General features: G+C 42.3%; 4 protein-coding genes across 6 annotated transcripts; 3 read left to right on the forward strand and 1 right to left on the reverse strand.

Annotated features, from left to right (window-relative positions):
* Positions 1-106: 106 nt before the first annotated feature.
* Positions 107-1,243, forward strand: LOC6727475. The gene has a single exon (XM_002102819.4). The coding sequence runs from the start codon at positions 178-180 to the stop codon at positions 1,111-1,113; it is 936 nt and encodes a 311-aa protein (XP_002102855.1). The 5' UTR covers positions 107-177; the 3' UTR covers positions 1,114-1,243.
* A 71-nt stretch (positions 1,244-1,314) lies between these two features.
* Positions 1,315-2,607, forward strand: LOC6727476 (sodium/potassium-transporting ATPase subunit beta-1). The gene has a single exon (XM_002102820.4). The coding sequence runs from the start codon at positions 1,322-1,324 to the stop codon at positions 2,363-2,365; it is 1,044 nt and encodes a 347-aa protein (XP_002102856.1). The 5' UTR covers positions 1,315-1,321; the 3' UTR covers positions 2,366-2,607.
* Positions 2,608-2,767: 160 nt separating this feature from the next.
* LOC6727477 (phosphatidylinositol transfer protein beta isoform) lies at positions 2,768-11,962 on the forward strand. 3 transcript variants are annotated; one of them, XM_016176419.3, is made up of 9 exons: positions 2,768-2,941; positions 3,358-3,413; positions 9,723-9,753; positions 9,833-9,944; positions 10,009-10,160; positions 10,566-10,646; positions 10,819-10,928; positions 10,992-11,171; positions 11,304-11,962. In XM_016176419.3, exons 2-9 carry the CDS (start codon positions 3,397-3,399, stop codon positions 11,440-11,442), a joined length of 822 nt encoding a protein of 273 aa, XP_016034065.1. In that variant the 5' UTR covers positions 2,768-2,941; positions 3,358-3,396; the 3' UTR covers positions 11,443-11,962. The 3 variants fall into 3 exon arrangements, with proteins under 3 accessions (XP_016034065.1, XP_016034064.1, XP_016034066.1); XM_016176418.2 differs by lacking the exon at positions 10,566-10,646 and adding an exon at positions 10,284-10,361 and having other exon boundaries at positions 2,769-2,941; XM_016176420.1 differs by lacking the exon at positions 2,768-2,941 and adding an exon at positions 2,996-3,229.
* Positions 11,963-13,692: 1,730 nt separating this feature from the next.
* Positions 13,693-17,154, reverse strand: LOC6727478 (cryptochrome-1). Its single transcript, XM_002102822.4, has 4 exons — positions 16,817-17,154; positions 15,440-15,783; positions 14,388-15,307; positions 13,693-14,213 (listed from the first exon to the last, which is right to left on the reverse strand). The coding sequence occupies exons 1-4, from the start codon at positions 16,956-16,958 to the stop codon at positions 13,991-13,993; spliced, it is 1,629 nt and encodes a 542-aa protein (XP_002102858.1). The 5' UTR covers positions 16,959-17,154; the 3' UTR covers positions 13,693-13,990.
* Between the last annotated feature and the right edge of the window lie 830 nt (positions 17,155-17,984).

Raw genomic sequence — 17,984 nt, forward strand, 5'->3', positions numbered from 1 at the left:
AAACAAAGGGCTACAGGAATTCACTTAACGCCTATCGTTATCGACAAAAAGGCGCGTTTTTCAAAAATATATATTATGATTTCTGTACAGAATATATTTCTATGTTTCCAATCCACCCAAAGCTAGCTTTCTGAAATACCTCATTTATTTCCATAAGGACCCATATATTATTATTCCATGCCTAACGACGCGATAATCTATTCTGGTCCCTACGAATTGGGACGCCTTCGCCGGCGTCGGGATATGCGGGTGGCGGAGTACCTCCACAGGCGTTCCATCCGCACCCGTAATGCGGATCCCGAGATGACCGTGTGCCGCTTTATCAAACTGCTGCTATACTTCATCGGATTCTTTTTCGCTCTGGGCGTATTCACGACCGGATTGGCCCTCGTGATGATTGCGAATCATATATATCCGGATAGGCCGGGATGCAAAAAGTTCCCCGGACTAGCAACCGCGCCCGGACACCATGTGGGCGATCAGAAGCAAATTATGTGGAGCCCTAATAACATTAAGGATGTGGCTAACATACGACGCGCGATAAAGCGAACGTTGGACCGATACGGTCTCGAAGGACCAAAGCGCCTGATGGGCTGTAGCGAGGACAAGAGCTGGGGCTATATGTCCGGCACGCCGTGCATTCTAATAAAGATCACCCAGGCACTGGGCTTCCAGGCGGTCACCTACGATGATGCCCTAACGCTGCCCGACTACGCTCCGGATGAGCTGTTCGACTATGTGGTGGGCCTGGGCACGGAGGAGCGCTTCAACCGCATCTGGGTGTCCTGCCAGGTTATTAAGCCGAGAGTGGACATTCAGTTCGACTACCATCCGGTTCGCTTCTTCGATGCCGAAGAGCTCTTCACCTCCGGCAATGTCTTTCTCAACGAGTCCACGGACGACGACGGACCTACTTACAAGGAGGATCCCCGCCTCAGGCGCATCATCACTGTTCGGCTGAGCAACATTCCGATCAACCAGGACATCCAAATCCACTGCCAGGCTTGGGCTAAGAACATCCCGCTCCATATGGTAACGGTCAAGATGCTGGTGCGTCTGACGGCACCAGTTCATCCAACCACTCCATTGGTGCTGGACGAGTGGTACGAGTGAGATCAGCTAGCTCAGCTGGATTTAATCTTGAAGTAATTTCATTTAATGTATAATATTAGCATGTAATAATAAATAACAAAATAATACGGATGTGCTCCTATTTGAGCATTATAGTTTACTCCGCTTTAAATTTCATAGTAAACGGAAGCTACAAGCTTCGAATATTTCCCACTTACGCCCACGTAACCAGTAGCCAACTATCGCCAGGATGCCGGAGGACGTAATGGTGCCCGCTGGGGACTACAAGCTGGTCAAGCAGATACGCCGGAACCAGGAGACACGTCGCAAGAAGGACCTGCCGTGGTCGAAGAGGATATTCGACATAGACGAGCACAAACTGTTCGGCCGCACTGCCTTGGGTTGGATGCGAATCACTGGCTTCTACCTGGTCCTATACGCCCTAATCGTGTGCATAGTGGCCTTTTGGTTGGGCATCTTTATGCTGGCCATCATGGATCCGAATAAGCCGCGCTGGCTCAAGGGTCCGCCGGGTCTGTCGATGGTGCCCAACCAGAATCGCTCCGTGCTGTCCTACTTTACGCACATCATGAGTGAGGTCAATCCGATTGCGGACCGCATCGACGATTTCCTGAACAAATTGAACGACAATGCCATTGACTTCTTCGCCGATTTCAACCAGGACACGACGTGGGGCTACGCCACCGAAAAGCCGACCGTCTTCATCAAGCTGAACAAGGTTATTGGCTATGTTCCGGAGACGTACGACACGGCAGACGACTTGCCCAAGGAGGCACCAGAGAGCCTTCACGATACCGTGGGCAAGCTGGGCAACTCGCCCAAGATCTGGATCACCTGCGAGGTGACCAATGGGCCCAAGCCCGAGATGGTCTTCTATCCGGGTCCATATTTCGAGGCCTCCGAGAACATGAAAGGAGTGACGCGCGTGGTGGCCATCCAGATGAACAAGATGCCCGAGAATGCGAAGACCTTCTTCTGCTGCAAGGTCTGGGCCCGAAATATACCCATCGACGATGACTACCAGGGCATGGGACTCATAAAGTTCGCGCTGAGCATGCGCACTGATGATGACGGCCAGCCGGATTTTGAATTGCCCTCCACCCGTAAGGCACCCAGCGCTATGGTCACAGAACTCGTTCCCGTACCGCCGGCTCCTCCGCGACCAGAAGGTATGCTTGGCGGATTGGAAATGCCGCCGTCGCCAGAGAATGAGAAGGACGCAATCGAAAATGATGCCAAGAAGGAGGAAATGACGGAGCCACCAAGCTTATAAGAATTTGAATCTATTACTACCATTATAACCATTTGGAATTCGAGACAAAATTTGCTTAAGTGCAAATTACGGATCTGTGTATAACTGTTCTTTCGATCTGTGTATAACTGTTCTTTCGATTCTTTAAATTGTTAATTAATTTCCAATAAGAAATGGAGAAACCCACTTTCACATTTCAAAAAATTTTGTTTAAATGTTGTTTTCATATAATGAAAAACCTGTTTTTATAGCTTTATATATAAGGTTATTCTTATTTATTTTATTCATTACCTCTTTATAATAATTTAAACAGCGTGAGTCACCCTAACCAGCTGCGATTAGTGCGCACCCCTGGTTACACCGCTTGTGCTATCGATAGTCGGCGACGGGCAGCGCCCACCACCAAGTGTGACCAAGGGGCCTCGCCGAAATCGATAGCATCCGCCTATCGGAATCGAAGTGTTTTGCACGAACATCGAACTTTAGCTCCGCTCCGACACGCAGTAGCTAAATAACAAACTCATTACTTATATATTACTGCCGCCGATTTGCAAGCGCGAACCGATCCCGATACCAGGCCAATCGCACTCCCCAGTTGTACGTCATCACTTGAGTAATAAATCAGCGGCAAATCGCATAAATTGCTATTGATATTCCGCCCGCTGTGTGTGCGTGTGTATTTGCAAGAGAGCGTGTGTGTGTGTGTGTGCATATGACTCGTGTGTTTAGCCGACAATTGGAGAAAAAAGCATTAGAATCCCAATTGGCTAACTAAACTAAAGTTGGCTTGGCCAAACATAAACAAAAAGTGCGGGCGCAGCGATTTGGCAGCGACACAGAATCACCAAAGTGTTTTTTGGCAGATATATAAATTAAATATAGAAAGTGCGTGCGAAGGTTAAGCGTCGAGTGCAAGTGCATTTACGTTTGGAAATAATAAATGCTACAATTTAGTTGAAATTCGCCAGCGAATTCGCATTAAATCTAATTCTGTATTTTGTACTCTCTCGCAGCGAATCAAGCAGGAAAATACCGGATAATAATTGGCAAAGATGCAGATCAAAGAATTGTGAGTATAAAACTGTGTATTTTTACCATTTATCTGTGATTATTTTATGTTTAAATAGCCACAAAAAAGCTGGGCAAGCCGCAAATTATTTGTGACAAATCGATTTTACACTCTCTCCGTGACATTTGCTCTCTCCATTTCTCTCTGGTCGCGCGTGTCGCTGCTCTCTCAGTTCTCTCAGTAGTTGCTTTTGTTGTATTTAAGTTTGCGGGCATTTTCCGCAACAACAACAACCGAACGGTTTTCTTATCAGCCCCCTGACGCCCCCTTTTCCGCACACCCCCTCTCTTGCCCTCTCGCTCTAGCTCAGGTATTTTGCAGCTGTGGCGATGACGTAATGAGTTGAAGTCAGATTTTGAAGCTACGTAAGCCGAATCTTATTTCTTTTAACCAATGGCACTACCAATTAGTTTTGGAAACTCCTTTGAGTCATCGATAAACTATACTATATACATAATGTGAAAGGAAGATAATGCTTTTCAGGCGCTCGGCGACGCCACGTTGTCGACTTTTTCAGTGAGTCACTCTCTTTTGCGCCTCTCTTTTCCCATTACTCTCTTTTCGGCTTTGGGCCCTGCGATTTTAATCAAACAAGTTGTTAAGTGCGATAAGGTCGTTGCGTAAAGCCCAAACTAAACTGACTCATCGTGCATCTTTAATCCCTTTCGGTCGCAAAGCACCAGGTGACATTCTTCTCATACATTCTTCTCATTTGCAAATGGCTCACGTTTGTTGCCCACCTCACATTTCCATTTTGGCAATGATACTTTTAATTTATTAACGGAAATTGTCAAAAGTCTGACATCAAATGGCTCGGCTTATAATTGCTTTGACTTTGACAGCTGTCGGAAAATCAAGGAAAATTCGAGCGGCTTGCACACAGGAGATTGAAACTGAAAGCTCAAACACACAATCTCCGTCTTATCATTTTCCGTATGCGCAATCATTCGCATCAATCTTATAATGGAACCTTAATTGAGTATAAACCGCACCTTTTACTGATAGGTGTTAAGTGTATGGGTTTTGTAAGCTATTAATTCTCATACGATCGGTTTCTGGCTTAAAGTACACAGAAATCGATTTGTACTTTTGTTTTGCTAAGCTTGTATAGCCCTTTTTTAATTATAAATCATTTAAGAATATTATTGCAACAAAGGCATGGATATATCATTCATCGTAAACAAGAAATAATATGAATTCTTCAATTTGATTTGGAGTTAATTTATAATAGCTAGCGAAAAATCCTTAGCATTTAGTAGTTCATTACAGCGTTCGTTCACAGAAATGTACACAGTTCCTCCTATTTAGATTACCCATAAAATGTATTTATATCATTAATATTTATCATATGGTGTACGTTATGTATACAAGTGTGCAACGATCAAAAAGTAAACTAAAGCTCGTCAAGTATAAATAATTTACATTTCTGAGAACGTTTTGTATTGCTCGACATCTTTAAAAGGAAACATGGAAGATTTAAGGCAACTGCATTTTACTGCACAATGAAACCTTTTTATTTTATTTATTAAAACACGCATAAGTTGACCGGCAGTCTTCACGAGAGGCATTAATATTTAATTGTTCTCGACGCCGTAATCCCAACACGAATCCGAAGCCTGTAGCATTTGCATTTCAAAATGTTTTTCCTGCCAGATTTTCGCATTTTTTCGCCTGCCGCCTGTTGGCGTGTAAACCATTTGGCAATGAACATTTCAGCACCGTCATTAAATGAAAAACAAAGGTGCAAATAAAGGCAACGCGTGCCGCATCACAGGTTGCTGCAGGCTGATAAACAATTTTGAATGGCCGGCGGGCAAAGTGGCCAAATGAATAAAAAGCAGCTGAAAAGGTAACAAAAATAAATTGTGATAGTCTGCGCTTGGCATGATTTAACTGAAATTGTGTTTTATTGTGCACAAAATGCTTAAAGTGCTGCACTTTATTTGTTGACATAGTATCTAGTGAATTTAGAATAACAATTTATTGTGGAGAAATCGAGCCATTAATGTTAACAACATTTACGCGATTATATCAGCTGTTAGCTGGCAAGTTTAAATAAATAAATAATGGTTTAAATAGATTATAAATTCTTAGAATTCAATGAAATCGATCTTATTGCTGTACTGCCAAACTTAAAGCCAATTCATTTAAGCCTTGTTTTGGCCACATTAAAGTTGGTGGTGAGTGCAGGTTTTTTTTCTTTCTTTCCGTCTCAACTTTGATCTCTGAAAGCAAAAGCTTGTTGTTTTCAATGTCGGTCTTTCATGGTACTCGTCATAAACCAGCTGTAGCGTGACTTTTACTGCCCCAAACTGATTGGCCTCTTTGTACACCACACATGTATCCGTCAGATACAGTTCTCCCATCGCCCTTCACCATCCCCGCTCGCCCAGCCAGCAATCAATTTGAAAATGGCACGAGCTCCAATTTAGTTCCGCCATTTGTGTGCTTTTTTATGTACTGCGATAAGATAACACGCAGTGTTTGGCTTTCGACTTGAATGCGTCGTTTTACTCCACATCGGCACTGTACTCATTACACGTTTCGAGTGTGTGAAGTTTCGGTTGTTTTGAAAATGTTTGGCAATTGAGTGTGCCGGCTGCTAAGCGCCAGCATAATTGGGCACCGAATATGGAGATACATAGTGTGCCATTATCCGAATGGGGGCAAACCGCAAAATGCGGCCTTGATTTAAAAACAAAAAAAAGAAACTCTTCAATGGTGCATGGCCATATTATAATATCACTTGATTTCCATATGAGCTCTGTCAGTTATCAGTTACGCTTTAAAAATAGTATATAAATGGTTTGTCCATTTAGACAGCTAATTACTTATGACTTGTAAAGACTAAAATTATAAACACATTAAAATACCTACTGCTTAATATCGTTTTGTTATATGTATGTATTGTTTGTTAGATGGAGGTTTAGTACAAATGCTTTAATTTCAAGCACGAATGACTCGTTACTGCCTTATTCACTGAGCAATCCACTGAGGCAATCTCTGTGTGACATCTTTATTGCGGGTAAATCAATTATTACTTGGCTTCGGCCTTCAATTGCGACAATGGCCAGTGGGCGGCCCTCAATAATGGCCACCACAAGAGCCTTGGCCACTGGCTTTCCCCTCGACCCACCCACACAACTCACACACCACACACCACACACACACACACCCACACACCCACTTTGGGATGCAAAGACCACAGAGCCCCAAACAATCACTTTCCATTTTCAATTATGCCAACAAGAGCAAACAATTTCCCTTGTTCATGGCCACAAAAGAGGGGTTGAGTGCGAAGGGGTCTCCCGAGTGTTTCTTTCGGCAACTTTGGTCTCATTAAGAGTTCTTCAATATTCTCAGATGCTTGTTTTTGCTTTACTTTTGTACTTTTGTACTTTTTGGACCTCCCCCCTTTAGCAGTCATGTGTGGCGATTTCTTGTATGTTTCTATTTTCGCTTTGCATAATTTCTTCAATGCTCTGATTGTGCTGTGATTCATAGGAAACCCAAAAAGCCCTTGGAGAAACGCGACTATATTGTTTGATCTTCTCGCATTCGCTGATAATATTCAACCCAGTTGGATGTTGTTTTGACAATTTCAGGGAAATTTATTTACCACTGAACTTATTGGAACAGCGATTTTGTCACAAAAACACGTTCTGGTTTGTACTCTAATGGTTTTCCCTCTTCTGAGTTTTCAGCTTTAGCAAGTTTTATTTGCCTTACCAGAAACGAAATGCCTTCTTTGTTGCGGAAGAGGAAAAGTTTGGGCAGAAGACCCATTTTTATGGGCCATTTTTTGCGCTAAAGTTTTACAATCAGATTTGATTAAACGACAAATGCTGCGTGGAAATTTGTTGAAAAGAAAAGTTATACTGTTTGCATAATTAAATGAATTGATGATACGTTTGCACACAAATGGGCAATTGAATTCAATGGCAACCGTTTCGAATATTTATTTTGAATTACTTAGGCATTTATTTACATAAGTTTAGATTGGCTGCTGTTAATTGGCCAAAAATGCAAAACATACACAATATACCTAAGAATTTCCGTTTTAAATGAACGTTTAATCAAATAACTTAAGCGAAAACTTTAATTCCAACCCGTTGAACACACACACCCAGCTTAAATCGTTCCTCTTGATTATGCAATGATTAAGTGAAGTTCCGAATAACTTCATTAACAATTAAACACCGCAAAACAATGTTCTACCTACCCCCAATTCCCTTTATAGTTCCAACTTTTTGGAGCCCCATTCCCCTGACACGCACACACTCCTAAATCATCCACCTTGTTTGGAGAAGAACCCCCCAGATGAACTCGGCCGAAAGTTGAACTTGATCCCCCACCGCCATAAAAGAGTGCTCTGAGAACTTTAACCTTTTCAGGGGCGGCGCGTAGTTGGCCAACTTTTGAGTAGGCAGCATTAAAGCGCCCGGTCCTGTCCCTCTGCCACGCCCACCGGTTGCTCGAGTCGACTGGCAATTAGGAAACACATCATTACGAGTGTCAACAGTGGGCCAAAAGGTTAATTGCGTCTGCAAGAATTTCCCCCACTTTCGCCACAACACTTTGATTGTTCTCGAGTCGTGTCGTGTTTTCTTGTGTCTCATTGTTTGGCATTTGCCGTGTATTATGTGTATTGTGTGTTGCGAGGCGAGAACGGCTGACAGCCCATAAAGCTGGGCCAGCACGAGGTTCAGGTTCTTTATGGCCAAGGAGCTCCAGTTCGCACCTTGCGAATGCATGCCAAGGCTTCCCTCGCACCGGGGAGCAATTTGGCCTTTATTTGCCGAGGAATATTTCATTTGCCAAGCCGTTGACTGTTGACTTTCCTTGGATTACAGTTTGTAGCTAAATTTCAACCTGCGACTACCGGGGTTAAATTCCCAGAGATCAAGGCGAAATAACAGAGGTTTTTATGCTCCTCATTTTCACTCATCACAGTTTCATGTGTGTTGTATCCAAATTAAAGAACTTCTGCCTAACTATTTCTCTATAAACAAAAATTGAAAAGCCAGCCAGAAAAGCCAGCTTGGGAATGCACAGAACATTTCTGCGTCATTAACTTTTAAAATGGAAATATTTACAGGAGATTTTAAGCGCTGATAGAATATGTTAAAGGTTTCAACCTTTTTCGTGCTATTAAAGTAAATAAAAGTTAATAGACTTTTTTCCATCCTTTAAGAGCATTCCTTATTCGTTGTCAAAAATTAATTTTTTGCATTTAAATTGCAAATCCCCGGGAAAACCGCAACAAAAGTCAAGCGTTGCGAACAAGTTTCAAGGCTGTCATAATTATGTATATGGAGGTCCCAGAACACTTTCCGCCGCTTTTCCCCACTCTTTTGCTGCCTGGCGACCTTTTTGGTAATTAGAGGATGAGTATGTGGCCCGGAAGTGGGTGGTTTTCGGCTTCGGGGAGTTCAAACTCATATGCATGCAAATAAAATGCAAAAAGGCTTGTGAAGCTTTTATGCTGTTGAAACACTTTGTTTTTGTTTCTTTTCAATGCCAATGCTCCGCCCACTTGTGTAAGCTTTTAATTAAAAATATATCGTTTAAAATGTGCAGTGATATTAACCTTTTTCGGCAATTTGTATTAAGTGCTCATATAAATTACCTGAAATCTTATCTCAACAAGTATCAATTGGCCTGGATTGATTGGCTCTAGCCAAAATTACTGAAGGTCATTCTTGCAAGTAGTCTCAAGATTCCTTGTTTGAATGCGTGCTGCATACTTTGGGGCTTGAGTTGATTGCCTTAGACCATGTAAAACCAGAGTAGAGGGCTTGTAATTAGAGGCAATTTGTGTGCCTTGCTACTTAGAACTTAAAGTGGAACAGGCAATTCAAAGTTGGCCTTAAGAGGAAAGCTTTGCTATTACCAATCGGATCATTAATTGACAAACAGAAAAACCTTTGAAATCTAAGAACATTTGTAGTAAACTAAAAGAAATGCAGTCACATTATAAACTATATTGTTTCTGAATGCATATTTCATTTATTTGCACAAGAAACACTGGCATAATTACTACTGAAGAGTAAGCTGAATAACGCTCCTTTTAAAATATCAATAATAACTGGTTGCATTTCACTGGTTATTGTTAATCATTGTTATATTCCCCCCTCCCACTGAACTCGATATACTCCATACACTCGATGTGGAGCGAAGGGTATCAACAGCTTTTTATGCACAGGCATGGTATTTAATTAAAATGGTTATATTAAACTTAATTAAAATCGCGTAGCCTTTATGTATACATTCGCTGACACAGTCCATGTTTTTTTTTTCTCGTTGCAGCCGTGTGACTTTGCCATTGACTGTGGAAGAGGTAAGAGAGTTAACTGGGCAAAAAGCCCGTTGTCACGAGGAGAACTATTTGCCCAACTCCTCTTTTTTCTGCTCCACAGTATCAAGTTGCACAATTATTCTCGGTGGCCGAGGCGTCAAAGGAGAATACGGGAGGCGGCGAGGGCATCGAGGTGTTAAAGAACGAACCCTTCGAAGACTTTCCCCTGCTGGGTAAGCAAATACCGATTGCTAATGAATAACTGCGAGCTAACAGAGAGTTTTTCGATTCCTACAGGTGGCAAATACAATTCCGGTCAATATACATATAAGATCTACCATCTGCAATCAAAAGTTCCAGCCTACATAAGACTATTGGCACCCAAGGGCTCATTGGAGATCCACGAGGAGGCATGGAATGCCTATCCCTATTGTCGAACGATTATCACGGTAAATGGGGAAAGCACTTAAACTTAATATTTGCAACAAAATGGGGGTTAGAAGCAAATCACATTGGTTCCATTAGCAATGTGAGGCAACTTGATGATTACTGTGATTATATTGAATTTCTAGAACCCCAAGTTTATGAAAGATGCTTTCAAAATAATCATCGACACTCTGCACGTCGGAGATGCGGGCGATTCAGAAAATGTAAGTCAAGAATCCACAGCACGATATGACTAACATGTGTTTTCTTCTTTTCTCTCCATAACATCATCACATCTCAACCCTACATTTATTTGTGAATACTAACAACTAACTCGATCATCCTGCAATATGATTTTGTCAAAATCCCTCCATCATTTCGTTTGGCTTTTTTGGTTTGGTTTTGTAATCCTTTGGTTATCGATTAAGAATCCTGGTTATATGGATAAAAACTTTAAAATAGACATTTATTCGCAACACATAGAAAATGACCTTGGCACTGTTGACAACGTAAGTTTCGTTTCGTTTTGTATTTCATTTGCTGTCTCCGCTCGGTTTGGCTTTGTAGTTCTTAACCGCCATCGATCCATGTTCATGTCTAAGTAGTAAACGCTTTTTGTGTTCGATAAGTTAAGAAAATGTATGGATCTAAGATACATCGCCATGCTCCTCGCTGTTGCAGGTGCACGAGCTGACGCCGGATAAGCTGAAAGTGCGAGAGGTAGTGCACATCGACATTGCCAACGATCCGGTGCTGCCCGCGGACTACAAGCCCGATGAGGATCCAACCACGTAAGCGTTAATAGTGGATAAAGTGATGAGAATTTGAAATTTATGTTTCGTTTATCCTTTTAGCTACCAGTCAAAGAAGACGGGCCGCGGTCCCCTGGTGGGATCCGACTGGAAAAAGCATGTTAATCCTGTCATGACCTGCTACAAGCTGGTCACGTGCGAGTTCAAATGGTTCGGCCTGCAAACAAGAGTAGAGAATTTCATACAGAAATCGGAGCGCCGCCTCTTTACAAACTTCCATCGGTAATAGTCCTGAAATTGTATATCCTTGAATTACTTACAATCTATACAGTTGGATATGCATGAATAACTTTTGTCTAAACCCTGGATGGAAACTCCCTATTGATCTGATCGCTTTTCCATCTCTATTTTTAGCCAAGTTTTCTGTTCAACCGATCGCTGGTACGGTCTAACAATGGAGGACATCCGCGCCATCGAGGACCAGACGAAGGAGGAGCTGGACAAGGCGCGGCAGGTGGGCGAGGTGCGGGGTATGCGCGCGGATGCCGATTAAGTCTAGTAGAAAATTGTAAACAAAATATGTGTATGTAAAAACCAGGCAAAACAAGAAAACAAAACTAAAAGGCAAAGCAAAACAAAACAAAGCAAAGCAAAACAGATTAATGAAATTGAGATAAAATTGCATAAATAAATTTACGATATAAACTAACACCATGAAAACAAAATGAAACGAAATTAAAGCAATGTGAAGCCACAGCAGCGTCAACTGAAACAAAAGCAAACTAAGCGAACACCAAGTGTACGGCAACCGCAGCAACAAAGCTTAGTACTAGTGTAGCACACGACAACAAATTAAAGAACCCGAGAAACGGTTGCAACCGCAGTAAGTTAGTTAAGTTCCTTCCACTGCACTGTATGTAAAATGTAACCAGGATGCCGAGCAACACAACACAGGACATCTGTCGACGACACTCTCCTCCACGCATGGCCAGCACCACGTCTAAGCCCATTGTTTAAGTTGCATTTTGTAAATTGTGAAATAAACCAAATGACAGTTAATGTAAAAAGTTAAACGCAAACATCCGACCTGCAGGGGAGGGCGAGAGGCGGGAGGTAGGAGCAGTTTGAATATGTGATTTTCTGAGAACATGTATGTACATAGGAGCCTATGCAGGCATGTCTATTTGCATTCATTGGCTATGCATCTGTGGTCTGCATGTGATTTGCATTTCAAAAAGTCAATGTAAAACAATCCAATCCCAAGATAACCAGAAATAGGAGGAGAGTCTGGGGGGTCTTGGCCTGGATTGACTTGGCAAACAGTTGCCTTCCATGGGTTAGTTTGAATGATTTATGAACCGCTTGCGAGTGGAGTTAGCTGTGAGCTACGATTGCATTATAGTCAATCTGGCTGCGAAGAATAACGACTTCATATTGTAATGGGAATTGCCCAAGAGTATTTGTAATTCCATTTTCGAACAGTTTTCAAACACACCCAACAACACTAGGTAACTGCCAATATCTGAAATGCCCAAACAAGAGAAATCCTTGAAGTAAACCACCTTAGAAACACCGCACTCTTCTGCTACAGCCACATATCCTCAAAGTCGCCTCGTACTTTTTACTATCTGCCACGTAGTTCTGCTCACACAAAGAAATAGCTCTTGAAGTCTATGTAAAATTAATGATCTATCTATGAAACGTCCATTTTGAAGCTATAACCTCTATCAAAACCAAATATATTGAAAGCTTTTAACGTAATCATTAGTGATGCTATATTTTCATGATCTTAAAACACACGCACGGATGAGCGAACAGGTGCCCAGCAGTAGAAGGAGAAATTAAACAGCAAGTGAATTTAATTGAACCTCATAGGCTTAAAGCAGTCGGCTAGCACCATGTGCACTATATGGTGCTGGTAGTGGGGATTGTAGATGGGCTGGTTGGGAAATCAGGGGGTTTTAAAACGTATTGCATACGAAATGGGGACAAGCAGCATTTTATTTTTATAGCCAATCGGTTCGAACATACACACACATCCACTTAGCACACCGAATGCATCTGCAACAGCACAATATACTATACATTTGTACATACATACAGAGAGGACACTTGAAGCTGGGGGGGGGAGTACTTAAAAAATATAATAATGATAAAAGTATAATGCGTTACGAGATATTCCATAAAGTATAAATTGCATCAAATTGTTATTTGCTGTGAGTTCTCGTTCGTTCTCGTTCGTTTGTTGATTGAATTGGTTGGTTCAATTATTTATTCAGCTATCGTATACTACGCAATGTGTGTGTGTGAAATTTACATTTACCAGAAAAATAACTTTTTGCCAAGCAACGCTCTAAATGTTTACTCGAATTTACTTCAACTAATTCGCAGGATGTGGAATGTCTAAAACAAATGCTTACTTCCTACAAAGGACTATTGCGATGAAGTCGCTGGTAGGGGATGAGCAAAAAGCTCGGCGTGGTCGAGTTTGAATTTTCTCCAACTTTATTTGTAGCAAACTGTCGAGGGACTCAAACTTCAACAATAACTCCTTTTAGGTCCCATCAACCCCTACCAATATCTCATTTGAATGGCACACATCTAGAAGGAACACCAAAACTTTAGGCATTAAAATAAAATATACACAACAATTTAGACAAATTATAAGATAGAATCTCTCATTAAACGAAAGGCAAACGAAGCAAGGATCAATAGATCGACATAATATAAATTTCAATATTTGAAATACTTCGCGTTCAATTTTTCTCGTATGAAAGACCCAATTAAAAGCAAAACTATTTAATTAATGCTGTTAATTAACGTATAATTTGACAACGTAATACAGATGATAATAATAATTATATATATATACACCATAAACGATTTTTAAAATAAGCTGAATAAAATTGATATATGAGTAACACGTTATAAGCTGTTAAAAATAAAACGAAACCAAATAAAACGGATACAAATTGTATTGTAGTACTTATTTTAATTGAAGAAAATAAAGCATTATTAATTATATATAATATTTCACTGGATCTAGTTTCTTTATTGTGAAATCGAATTAAAATTGGATGGGTCATCCCATTTGTACTCCTTCAAACCACCACGTCGGCCAGCCAGAAGAACTGACGCACTTCCTCCTCGTTGGATGGTCGGCAATGGGGCGGCGGGGTGATCAGCGAGTTCCGGAGCGACTTCATGGCCAGCATGTTCCGCTTCACGGCCATGGAAAGGTCGATGATCCGCTCCGGATAATGGACTCCGATCAGGCACTCGTACTGCTCCTGCTGCTCGGCAGACATTCGCCAGGGCTCGTGACTGGGAAAACAGAGTGGGATTTACAGTTTAAAATATATATTAAAAATATAAATAATAATAGTAATTAATAATATGTGTATATAAACAGGGAATTTAACGAATCATAGCTTAAGACGACAAAGCAGTCATCATATATTGCGTATACGACACGTATAACAAAGTAAATAAACTTACACATATTCCTTGGGCACATTCATCAACTCCGGGACGTACTGCTTGATGTAGGTGCCATCCGGATCAAGTCGCTTGGCCAGTGCCACCGGGCAGGTGACCAGGGAGGAGTCAAGCAGCCTTTCAAACGCCGAGCTGGATACCCACATCCAGTTACCAGCGCAGACCGACCAATCCGCATCCAGCAGATACTTCAGGAAGTGCTGCAGTCCATGCTCCCAGCTCTGCCACAATCCGCCGCGCGTGAGAAAGGTGGCCACCGTGTTGCGCAGCGTGTGATGGAGCCATCCCTCGGCCAGGAGTTGTCGCATGGCGCCATCGATGAGCGGGAATCCCGTTTGGCCTAAGCGCCAGCGCTGCAGGAGATCCTCGTTCGGCTTAGCCCACGGAATGCTCAGGCAGATCTCATTGCCCTCCATGCGATCGTAGTTTGGATTGTTCACCGACATGGTGTAGAAGTACTCTCGCCAGATCAACTGTCCCGTGATGTGCGCGCCGCCAGTCATCTGAACGCCACGCACACAGGCGCGCAACTGGACATTCTTGAAGAGATCATGGACGCTCCAGTAGAAGCGACGCACCGAAAGGCAACCAAAGCGCAGGTGGGCGCTCATCGACTTTGGCGAGTCGTGGATATTGGGCAGCGCCTGGTTGGGCAGATAAAATCCACGCTCAAACGCATGCTGCTCCACTTTGAGACGCTCATCCAAAAGCAGTAAGGCCTGTGTTTCTCCGCCGCGCCAGTTAATCTTGGCCAGGAAACCCATGTTGTCCCCATACACATTGAAGTGCTCCGGCATGGGCAGCTGCTCGAACAACTTAAGACTGCGGCAAAACTCGGGTTCCAGCTCCACAAAGGTGGCGTCATCCAGTCGAGCATCAGCGGTGGGTCGCGGTGGAAGCCCAATAATTTGAACCGTGTGCTGAAATATAATACAAAAAAATTAATATATAATTTTAGAGCAGATATTAGTAACAGATAGTTCTATTTCTACATTTATATTAAGGATATATCAAAATAAAATTAGATATAGGGATCTAAGATCTAAACTCACCAAGAACATTTGGTAGGTCAGCGGTGGAATGCCACCATTGGTCTCAATCACCAATTGCGGATCCCACAGCGTGTGTGATACTTTCTCGACAAAGTCGATACTCAGCTCCCGACATAGAGAACGGATGTTCTCATCGCGCTCATTCCAAATTGGCTCGCAGTCCTGTTCTATGCAAATCCTGTGCAGACGCACTTGCTCGTGTAGCCGGCGGAAGATATACGCGGGTTCGCCCTCGAAGACGAGGAGGCGTCCACGTCCATCTGTTGCCGCCTGCAGCTGATCATCGATGTCCTGCAGCGAGTCCAGCAGGAAACGCATCCGATTGTAACCAACATTCTTGGTACCTGTTAGGAAAGAGCATTTAACGGTTTCATAAGATTTATAAATTAAGAAATAAATATGTATTTTCAAAGTTTTTTAGACGTTTAAAACAAGCTTGCACAACTTGCAAAAGTAGGAGTTTAAAACAATATTGTATGTATATTTAAGTGCCACCTTTTAGATAACTTTTCAGCTTTTTTACACACAAAAGGTTCAGTTTAGACCATTTTCCATTGCAATAACTGTTTACCCGCTTTAACCCACAAAAACGACTCTTATCGGTCAAGTGATGGGTTGCTATAGGTTTCCCCGTTTCTCGCCAACTTTTTCAGCAAGCGAGCTGTTTAAACACAAGCATTATACTGCTATTCTGGTTTGCACTCAATGTCTCCTACCCATTTTGCATTGTCTTTCTATCTGTATCTCTCTCTCAGCGATTCGACGGAAAATTCTCAAAACCGCTAGCCACAAATCGCATTAGGGCGCATCGTTTGTTTTGCTCTACCATGCAAAAGTGCATTAGGTTTTCCCTCCTGCATTTTCCGCCCCTGCAGCTCTCGCCCTCTCTCCATTTCCACGGGCAGCGAAAACGCTGAATTCGCAGCGGTCGCGGAAAGCGGAGGTATGTGATAACCGATGCAAGTCGCAAAAAAATGATATTAGCTCATACGGAGAATGAGCGTGTAATAGCAATCAAACTAAAAGTATTTACTTTAACCCTCTGTTGCCAACGGTTTTGTATTTGCATTTTGTAGAATTTTCAAACTATTTAAAAAAAAGGGATTTTTACACAAGCTGCTGATGATAAAATAAATATAGATATATTTTTGTATCTTTTTGGTTATCTATTAATTATTTTAAGATTGTAACGGAATACATATGTATAAAAAAAGTGCAATATCTCAAATAAAAGTTTATTTTCGAAGTATTAGTTTAGGAAATCCGACTTTTCAAACAGTGTACGTAGCTGCAAGGAAAGTTAAAGGTTTCCTATAGTCCATTTAATTAGATACCTATGTACGCAAAGAAATAAATTTTCAAAAACTCAGTTTTTACCTGCACTCTCTCCATCGAATATAAAAACGGGAATAAGGGCTATACCCTGATCCTTATCGGCGAGGGCGGCCAATAGAGCAGGATTATCATGGAGGCGCAGTCCATGGCGAAACCAAATCACATTCGCCCCTCGCGTGGCCATCGGAGAGGAGTTCCCTGCTTTTGGGTTTCAAAAGTCCCCCGAATCCCAGTTTTGATCGGGAAGAACAGTTTTCCAGCTGGTGAAAAGATTTTCTTTTTTCCGCACTCGCGATTCGCTCGCGCCGGCAACTAATTGACGAATGAGTATGTGAATGCGAAATTCGAGTGCTGAGAACGTTTCTACAACTGCAGCTCAACGTTCCGTGCTCGGCGTTATAAGCTAAAATGAATCGCACAAGTAAGGTGAGTGCAACAGAGATGGCGAGAAAGAGACCTGTGGGAACCGCACACTGAAAAAAATTACTTACTCCCAAATAATTCTGTTAAAGTTGAGCAGGCTAAAACTAAGAATATTATATAAAAACAATGAATAACAGTTGGTTACTCTGTCTTTCTAAAATCCAAAAATCGTAGTTAATAAATTGCTTAGTTATTGTTTATATTTTTAATTTCTGTGCATACTTAGTATTAAAACTTGTTACAATGGCTGCGAGAAAAGATGTACGAATTGATACTGATTTCGCGGACTGGCATATTTTCTCCCAGTGTAGAAGCGGGCACTGTGAACCGGTAACTGGAAACAGCCCGTTCAAGTGCGTCAATACAAAGCTGTCGTTCTGTGTGTGTGTGTGTGTGTGTGCGAAGGGGCGACTGTGTGCGTGGGTGCTTGTGTGAGCATAAGTGTGGCACTCTGCCCACGGTTGCCTGCACTTCTAGCTCTGCGCCGAGAACGAGCCGAGCCCCCCGCCCCAATTCGACCCCCAGCTGGCTGCCCCAGCCCCTTCTTCCCTTCGCTCTCACAGTGGGGCACTGCGTTCTGAGCACACAGAACCGAACCAGAAACTGAACCCAACTGTTGCCGCTTATGACGTGACGAGCTTTTGCGAGCACTCAACTCTGCAGTGGGATCGAGACGGGCTGTTTGCATGCTTATATCAAGAAATATCAAGTAATAATTGCCTATTTGGGTATAAATACTCGGGTATTTATTATGCACAAATACATTTATAGTTCAAATAGTTATAAA

This window comes from Drosophila simulans, chromosome 3R (assembly GCF_016746395.2).
Source record: "Drosophila simulans strain w501 chromosome 3R, Prin_Dsim_3.1, whole genome shotgun sequence".
Classification (NCBI taxonomy): Eukaryota; Metazoa; Arthropoda; class Insecta; order Diptera; family Drosophilidae; genus Drosophila; species Drosophila simulans.